We start from the raw sequence: 9,677 nt of genomic DNA on the forward strand, positions 1-9,677 counted from the left end.
CACACACACACACACACACACACACACACACACACACACACACACACACACACACACACACACACACACACACCTGGTCATAATATAACAGCCTAGAGTAATCCAGCCAGAGTAAGGCTTGACATAGCTTAGCATCTGACTGAGGCTATTTCTGAGAGGATATTAGAAAATTCTGAATTGGGTGCAGCACTGCGAGGTTTCGGAGAGGGAGCTCTCTGAATGTGTACGACAGCGGCCCCGGCTGATCGCGAAGCGTTTGTGTGATTTCATTTAGCCGGTAAATCCAGTGCTCTACCTCAATTACATCTGCTTTACTCAGATGGAAAACACACCTCGTGTGTACAGAGGCAGGGGAGGGAGGGGGGGAGAGAGAGGAGAGAGGAGGGGAGGGTGGAAGCAGGGAGCGGATTGGGGGATTGAATCTCTCGATGAGCTGATAGCACGTCCGAAGACAGCGAGCCAAGCTGTGCAGCGGTAATGTTATGCTAATGATATGGTAATGATATGGTAATCTGCCGGCAGTATTCCACCTCACTGGAGAGAAGGGGAATCTGGGAGGCCTTTTACCATTGGTTGGAGACCGGGGACTTCCTGAAGTCAGAGTTCAAGACAAAACCCTTTCTCACACACACACAGACACACCACACTAACATGGGACAGGCACTTAATTGTCGAAGCAGTGATCTCAGCTAAAATAAAAGCAATGCAAAACATAGAGCTAATCTGGCTTTAATCGGATTTGCAAACTCTTAAGTAAGCAAGAAATAATACCTGTAAACAATGCAGTATCATGAAAACTGGGTTGGCTGCATTGTGAGTAAGCCTGCGAGCTTTATCAGCGTGTAATATCAAGTCGCTGCGACGCTGTTTTGTGTCGACATAAAGCGAAACAGAAAATCATCTATTTTAGATCGTGATCAGGGTCTCTTTTTTTCTGTGCCTGTGTGTGTGTGTGTAACTCTGCACCTGTGATGGCTGCCATTACCTGTCTACACAGAGCAGCTCTTTCTCTCTGCTTTGTAATGAGTGTGTTACACCACCGCCGCCTTGGTTGGAGCGAAGAGACTCACCATTGTGTGACAGGAGTCTCTGAATGCGCGTCGTTTATTATATTTTGCTACATTTCACTGCACCTCATCTAATTGGGAATGAGCTGATTTGCCATTTAATTTCAAGCATTGTTGACAAACTATAGCCCATCTTTAAAGCCTCCCAAATGAGCAAATGCGTAAGGCATTATATAAATGTGAATGGATCGACTCTATCACTTAGACACGCTTAAGAATCGCAAAAAGTGACAGGAAATGCTTAGGTATGTCTGCTAAAAAGAAAAAAAGAGAGGGACACCTGCAAAAAGCAACTGCAATGGATGATGGTAAATCTGTCCGTGTGGCATAAAGACATCATCTCGGGTATTTTGCTTTTGTTTTTCTTTGTATTTTACAGTTGCAAAATGGATATGTCAAGTCTGCACAAAGGAGACATGCGATGACATTTTCCTGGATGCTGTACACTAAATCAAAGGGACCAACAATATGTTGAGTGCCAGCATGGAGACATTTGATTCCCATTCCACTCATGCAGCATTACTGCTGGAATGCCAGCAGACATCACAATCCTCCCAAGCTGGCACTCGGCTTGTCAGACTTTTTATTCCACTTCACTGTTTTCAAAAAAATTAAATAATATGTATATATATATATCTCACAGGAAAATGTGAAGCCCCTGCTTCTTCTTGATACACTTTATTTGCAGCACAGAATGCGCAAATCACTGGTGACACAATTAAAATAGGTTTGACTTAACAAAGGCGATTTAGTGTCAGTGACATTTAGCATCAGCCTCTGGCGACAGACAGGTAAAAGAAGCCAGTCAGCAGATTGGACCTGAGGGGATGGTGAAAGTGGGGGTTGTAGAAGGCTCTTGTCTGGGTTTTGGTGTTGCTGGGATGGACGACTTATTAACACAGAAACACACAATTAGTGTAAATCCTTGACAACAGACTGCCACTGAAGGCTTACACCAGAGCATCAAAGCTCCAGCACCCCTTAATTTGAATGACCAGACTATGGGTGCTGAATTCAACAACACATACAGAAAATATGTTGTGTTTTTTTTCCTCACTGCACTGTTTATATGCACAAATACAATAAGTTTATGTAAATAGATTAAAAAAACATATTTTCCCTTTTTTTGGTGATTACAAGAGATCGCTGCATCATTAGTGTCTAAAAGAGGAGAAAACAATGCAGGAAAAAACAAGAGGTGTTTGTGGGTATACATGAGGGACAATGAGAGAGGGAGAGAGAGAGACAGGCAGAGAGAAAGACAGAGACGGGGGTGGACTGTCCAATACACTCCTGATAAAGGTCAAAGAGATGTTTTATTCATGATCCAGGCGGCAGCAGCAGAGGCAGCAGGGCCAAGGTTGAAATGAGCTCGCGTCCATGTTCCCTGGAGCCAGTGCTCCAAACAGCCTCACACCAGGCCAGCGGACACTCCAACTGACTGCTATCAATAATGCCAAAATGCATCCACAAACACACACACACACCCTACCCTTATCACTTATCGATAACTTCAAATCACAAAAAATAAGAAAAATGGATCACTCTATTTACCAGCTGCAACTAAGTAACCTTTTATGGGGAGTCTTAAGTAAGACTAATTTTTTGATCTGATTTATATAATTATATATCGAACAGTGACAGTTGTAAATATTCTAGATCTAAAAATTCATGATTTCAGTATTTTCTTTCATTATTTACAATGAAACTGTCAATATGCTGTTAAATGCATGTAATATATAATATGCGGACGCTCAATTATCTAAGATTTTTACAGTGAACCCCTTCAACTATGTGTTTATAACATTTTTTTGGATTAGTCAGACTTTACATTTGAAAAGCACAAGTTAAACAAAATCCCTTTTAAAATCCTGAATATAACAGTGCACAGCAGGAATGGGTGTCGATTCATAAAAGTTCTTACCTTTTAAATCTCTCTCCGCCGAGAATCTTTCATGAAACATTCACAGTGGAGAGAATCAGACGAGGTTCATTTCGAAATCTCTTATGCCCTTGAACCCCCTCTTTGAACTCGCTCCAAACAAAAAAGGAAAAACCTCTGTACTGCAACTAACTGAGACCTGCTCCGAGCCCTTGTTTTTTTTATATATTTATTTATTTCATTTTTTATTTCAGTGTAGCTGGGAACTTTTTGATGGAGCTGACACAGTCTGAGACTCAACAACTAAAGTAACCTTTAAAGCACAGATGTGGCTTAATCAGAAAGATTGTAGCGTCACAGATTATAACTTGTGAAAATGGTTAAAGACCCAATAATTGCTAAAGACTTACACACTGAGCCTATTTCACATACTGAGTAGGGAAGTGGGGGTTTCACGGGAAAGAGAGGAGCGTGTGCCTGTTTGGGAGCATAGATGTGTCTTTTTATACGTGTGTGTGTGTTACACTGTGCGGCCAGCCCACTCCAAGCATCTTTGATCAGATATGAAATATTCACAAATGCTGCTATAATTTGATGAAAGTCAGATATCCCTCAAATAGGAAATAGAAGTCAGCTCTTTGGCAGCTCTTAAATAAAACAAAATAAAAGAAATCTTAGAATCCAGATTTAGAAAATGTAAATTACAGGCCCTGAGGTTGGAGTAACAAAGAGATTTTAAACATGCACTGACCCGTTGTACGAACTCCAGTCCATGCTCCTCAGCCAGAGCTTTGGCAGCTCTGGTGCCTCCGTCCATTTGCACTGCATAGAAGATGAGGCAGTTGGTCCCACGGTGCCCCTCTGTGGTCACTAGGTTCCTCTGCAGCAGGCAGCCCAGCACCAGCACAAATGCAGTGAACATGGAGCCTTTAACGAGAATATTTGTGAGAATTAGATCCATATTTTCTTTTTTCCCCAATATATATATATATATATATATATATGCTAAAAACTCTTGGAAATTATGCATGTTTTAGTGCACTGTGTAGGGGACCAGCCCAGAGTGCTACATTACATAATGTTTCAAGCAGACACCTTGCCTGAAGTCTTCAATGACATGTTAAAGCCTAACATACTGGGGAACAGTCAAACCTCCAAAATAATCAGATTGTATTTGTGTATCGGTTTTTGGTGTCATTTTTAAAGCACAAATGACAGAGTACATTTTTGGCAAGCCCACTAATTATTTGACAAAAAAATTGTTTCCGCCCTTTAATGTCGGGCATCATTTTTCTCTTTCAAAATGCCACCTAAGGTTATTTTGCATACCCGTGCTCTTCACTGGATCTTTGTAATATCTAAAATCCGCAATTATATACATGCAACAAAACAAACCCAAACACCTACTTTTTTCTTTTCTTTTCTTTTTTTTTTTACATATTACCATAACACTTCAAATACCATCTAACTACACAAATGAGTTTACACAGTGTAGGATTCTGCATCTCAGTACAGAGTATTGAACATTGGCAATTGTGAAACAATTTGCCCACAGCCACCTCCTCTGTACTTCTGCGTGAATTCCACCGAGGCTGCCACCTACAGCATGTGAACCACCCACCTGTAGCCACACAGAGTGAAACGTCCAGGAGTTATCTTTCACCCTGTGCGATGAAAGCTAGAACTCTGGCATCGGGGGCCCCAAGCGAGACAACACACTCTCTCCAGTTCCCAACCCACACGTTTAATCTCCTGGCCTTGATGCAAATGCTTCTGAGAGCAGAAAACACTGCAGTGCCCTCATTGCGTGAACTAACTTCCCTCTTTAAGCAAAACAGGAACTTTATCAGTCTGTCTTTATGCTCGTACTTTTCCTGTGAACAATGATGGAACAAAAAAAAAGTTGCCACGTTGCTCTTGAACAGCATCTACTGAAAAAGTAAAACAGCCGATGTACTGCTGGACGAATGCCGCGTTGAAGAATATTAATTGCTTAAACCCCCTGTCCTTTCACCACATTACACAATCAACATTTACTGTTGATCTGCCAAGTTGGCCATTTTTCAGTTTTATACATTAGCTTACATTAAATGCAATTAGAAACGCAATCAGGCAAAGTGCTGTTTCCAGCGCGTATGTCTGCTGCCCGTGCAAACAGCTCCTAAACTCTAAAAGAATGCTTCTAAATACAGCTGCTCCTATTATACAAGCGCCTAGTTGAGTAAGGAGGAATCATTTTAAGCCACACGTTGCTTAACAATGCTTAAAAATAGTGCACGCAAGACATAAAACAAAATATATCTGACTTTTGGGAAGCCTGATGAACAAAACAAGCAGTTCTTTTAAATCCCTTCTTGAGAATCATGATGGGAATTCTTAACAATGATTTGTTTTATGCACAAAAACAATAATCCAACGTTATCACTTGCAGTGCCGGTATCTAATTGTGTTAATGTGCAGCATCTGTGGTTGAAAAAAATCTTTCTACTTCTTCGTCAATTCTTTCAGCCTCTTTACTTTGAGAAATGCACCCGCTAAGATGCAGTAAAACTCTGAACCAGACGATTAAGACATCTTCTTCTATGAGTGATTCTGTTTGTGTGTTTATCTGACTCCTCGTCAAAGTGCCTCCCCCTGCAGCGTTTTTCGCCCCCACCCCAAACAACAAACAATGCAGCTGACCACTGTTTAAAGTCTGCAGCATCATTCAGCTCCTATCTCCCGAGCCACTGATTGAAATCGATAACCTCACTTGGGGCTCGAGCCCCAGTCAATCCCACTGAGGTGCGGGGCCGGGAGCGAACACCCCACCCAACGAGTAACCAGCCCTGGGCAGAGACAAAGTAGACAGGGAGAGAGGGAGGAGGGAAAAAAGAGGGCGCATGTGAGACTGGAGTACAGGGGGAGCCACATTGAACAGTGTCAGGGCCTCGGGGCCTACTGGGACGCTGATAAAGTACCTGGACATTTTTATAGACAAACTACTTATTTCCGTCCTCATATCGCTTGGGAAGACTGATAACTTTATATTCCTCTCAGGCAGAGGAAAGAAAGGGAGGAGGGGGGTCCTTTCAGGAGTTTAATTGATCAAACTGTAGCCACAAGGTTTTTTTTTTTCTAGAGATAAAAGAGACTAGCACTCTCTCCTGTACAATACAGAGATCTTTTAGAAAGCAGACCCAATGAGGGAAAAAAGTGTAACTCATTATGCAAAGTCATTACAGTCCTCTGACTACCCTCCTTAAAGAGAAGGCGTTAATGGTAAAACTGTTCATGATTTTCCGAGGTCAAACTACTGGTCACAGGATAATATTATTTCACAATGTCCACATTATCGCTCCAACCAAACTTTTTAGATGGCCGTTTTAAGGTCAGACTTAAACACCATGTCTACTTAGAGTGTTTAACATTAGTAAATTACCATAGTAATATTGCCCAGGGGACATGTTGGTAGAGAGCGAGGGGGGCCAATGTCTCAATTTTACAATGGGTTTACAGTAGAATAATGTTCTTTCTGTCATGAGTCAAGAGAACGGACGCAATAAAAACTGAGCCACAATAATCAACCCCATCTCGAGCCATCAGCAAAATGGCAACACATATGCAAACGTTATTAAATATTTTTCCTCTTTTTGTACATTGCCCTGAAAATACTCCAGAATGTTACGTTCATATGGATAAAACAGACTTGTAAAGCTTTACAAGTCATATTGGACAGATTTTGTTGTCCGTGGAGAGAGGCAGGCTAGCAGTTTTCCAGTGTTTAGCAAATGCCAGGCTGTAATATAAGGAGTCCTTGAGCAAGACTTAAACCCCTGCAGCAGCTGAACTGCAGCTGACCGTAACTTCTGACCTTGTAGTGCGTTTGTGGACGGGTACTGCATTTTTATCACTGACAAACAAATACTGTGGAGGCAGATACTTCAACAATTTAATGATAATGTTTCTCAACATAGTTTGGAAAATAAGAGCACTATCAAAGAATTCAGAAGAATCTCTATATACAAGGTCAAAGAAACTGATGAATTCTGGACATTAAAAACAAACTAAAGCCCTACCGATACAGGATTTTGAAGACCGACGCCGATTTTGCAGACTGATGGCGATACCAATATTTGGTGGGTTTAAAAAAAAAAAACAGTTTTCCAATATATCCAATGTTATTTCAGGCATTCAAAATATAAACATATTTCCAAAACATCTGTCTAGTTATTCATGTACTCATTTAGACTCTTCTAGACTCTGCTCTGATCAGCTGGCTGTTGGTTTCCCCATTTCAAACACTTATCTTGCATAAAGGGAAGTTGCAAGTGTCAAAAAAATATGCAGCGTCAACACTCATTACATGGTTGAAGTGTTTTTCTCCTACCTCTTCTTTGTTTTTCAGCCAGTATAAGCTAATGATCAGCTAATGGCCAATACTGGCCAACATGAACCTTGTGATAAATCAACCAGACATGACTGAGAAGTGGAAATGTCCTCAGAAACACACATCACTAAATGGGACAGGGTTATCGATATGCAGTGACAGTACAGAGGAGCATTAGTTCATATGTCATGGGTAACGTGCATAATCTGTAGAAGACATGGAGCACCGTATGTTGGCATCCAGACAATGTCTTACTTACAGAAGGTCTTATTTATTTCAGCAAGACATAACCAGACAGCATTCTGCAGGCATTCCAATGTACGGAGATCAGTAGTAAAGGAGTCCAGGTGAAAATAACTGGTTTCCTATGAAATTAAAAATCCAGCAGAGGAAGTCCAAAACATTTGAGTGCTTAAAATCATGTATCAAGCAAGAATGGAAAAATATTTTACTTGTACAACTACAAAGGGGGCTACTCTGTGATGGACTGGCAACCTGTCCAGCATGCACAGTCAGGATATACTCCAGGTTCGTTGTGACCCTGAACTTGAAAAAGTGGTTAAATGGATGGATGGATGGTTAAATGAAAACTACAGCAGCTGGTCTCCTTAGTTCCCAAACAAAGAGCAGTTAATGGAGCACATGGCCTTGTCCAAACTCTTTTGCAACTTTTTTTGGAATCATGAAAATTACCATAGATTTCAACATTTTAATGTTTAATATACCTTTTGTGCATTTAAAAAATGAAATATAGTTTTGGGTAAATTGGAAATTATTGCATTCTGTTCACCTTTTTATGAAAGGAGTCGCGAACGGAAGTAAACAATCAATAATATTAATGACAGGTTTTTACTTTTCCTCCTTATATTAAAAACGTTGACTAATGAAAAAAACACCTATATTATCAGCATAGCTCCACCCAGCTACATCATGCATGGGGGCTAGTCAGACATAAATGGGGGACACCTGTAGTGCTGCATGGCTATGGCCATTATTTCGTTTCACAGTGTGGAACATTTTCAGCAGATGTTGCTTCCAGTTGCCTCTGTAGCAGTCTGCCTGTAGTTATCCATATGTTGGCAACAGTGTTCTCTCCTTTACACACAGTTCATTAAGTCTATCTGGAAGCCTCAAAAGGCTGCAGGTAATTACAACACCAGGTTATCACCTTAACATAATAATGTCCCACTGCATCCATTACAAGCACCAAATCCTTTTCATAGTTCGCTGCTATTAACTGAGGATGATGTGGATTAATAAATGCATCCAGAGAAGTGATGTGAGTATAGTTTAAGGTTATCACATTGCTAGCCTCGGGTCTTGAATTTTAGTGACCCCCCCCACACACACACACACACACACACACACCTGCACAGCAAAAAAAAAAAAAAAAAAACTGGAAAAAAAAAACACCCAACCTGGTCCAGTGCATCAAAGCCTGGAAACGAGGCTACATCTGAGAAAGACGGGAGGAGGGAGTGGGGGTTCAACTCTCACTCCCTCCATGCAACACGGTGCTGTGAAAGGATAGAATGGGTTTGTAGAGTAGGAACTGGGGGAAAGAAGAAAAAGCTTTTACCTTTCCCATCCAGGCGACAGAGCCCTTAGACAGACGGACTGCCTCCTGTTGAAAGCAGAACGGCAGGTCGATGCATCGTGGAGAAAAAAGAAAAATTCCGACGCGTCCATTTTTTTTACTCCTCGTAATAAAAGATGCAAATTAGAGCATGCAAAACACCGCATCTACAGAGCACCTTCTCACAGAACAAGTCAAACGTGCAGAAATAACGATTTTGTAAGTCGGCAAAACGAGCACATCCACGGCGTGTGGCGGAAGGGGGGATTTTGTAAAGATGTGAGAATGCATTAGAATGCAAGAAATGGTGTGATGGCGAGAGGGACTGTTGGGAGAGACAGATCTGCATATGGAAATTAGGGTTAGCCTGCTTTAAATTCTTTTTCATACGGTCCATTATTTTGTATTCATTTGGGCGGAACCCCGACAGTGGGACCGAGGGGGACAAGTGACTTGACAAATCCCAGGGAAAAGTCACGGCACGGAACAGGTGCTTTGGTTCAGTGCTTTTTGGTGAGCAGCTGTGTACGCACATACATGCTATGACGATAATGCTCTAAATATTTTTTCATATATCCACATAGTATTGTTTCCCGAGTCTGTATTTAACATCTTTTATGTAAACTTAATTTCAAGTTAGCGTGTATGTCTTAACAAAGACCGAGAAGAAACTGAATCTAATTATTTTATTTGTTTAATGAGAGAGCTTAGCGCTGTTAGTGGTATACAGAGGAAGTTCAGGTTGCTCTTTAATACAACTCACGATAAATACAGCTGCTGAAC

The 9,677-nt window shown here is 41.2% G+C and overlaps 1 protein-coding gene across 1 annotated transcript in view; it reads right to left on the bottom strand.

The window, feature by feature from the left end:
* Positions 1 to 3,910, bottom strand: part of LOC134635430 (furin-like protease kpc-1) — a 201,651-nt gene extending 197,741 nt beyond the window's left edge. The window contains exon 1 of the mRNA XM_063484815.1: positions 3,701 to 3,910. Within this exon, the coding sequence (XP_063340885.1) occupies positions 3,701 to 3,910 (210 nt within the window). The remainder of the gene's footprint in view (positions 1 to 3,700) is intronic.
* Positions 3,911 to 9,677: the final 5,767 nt, after the last annotated feature.

This window comes from Pelmatolapia mariae, linkage group LG10_11, assembly GCF_036321145.2.
Source record: "Pelmatolapia mariae isolate MD_Pm_ZW linkage group LG10_11, Pm_UMD_F_2, whole genome shotgun sequence".
Taxonomy (NCBI): Eukaryota; Metazoa; Chordata; class Actinopteri; order Cichliformes; family Cichlidae; genus Pelmatolapia; species Pelmatolapia mariae.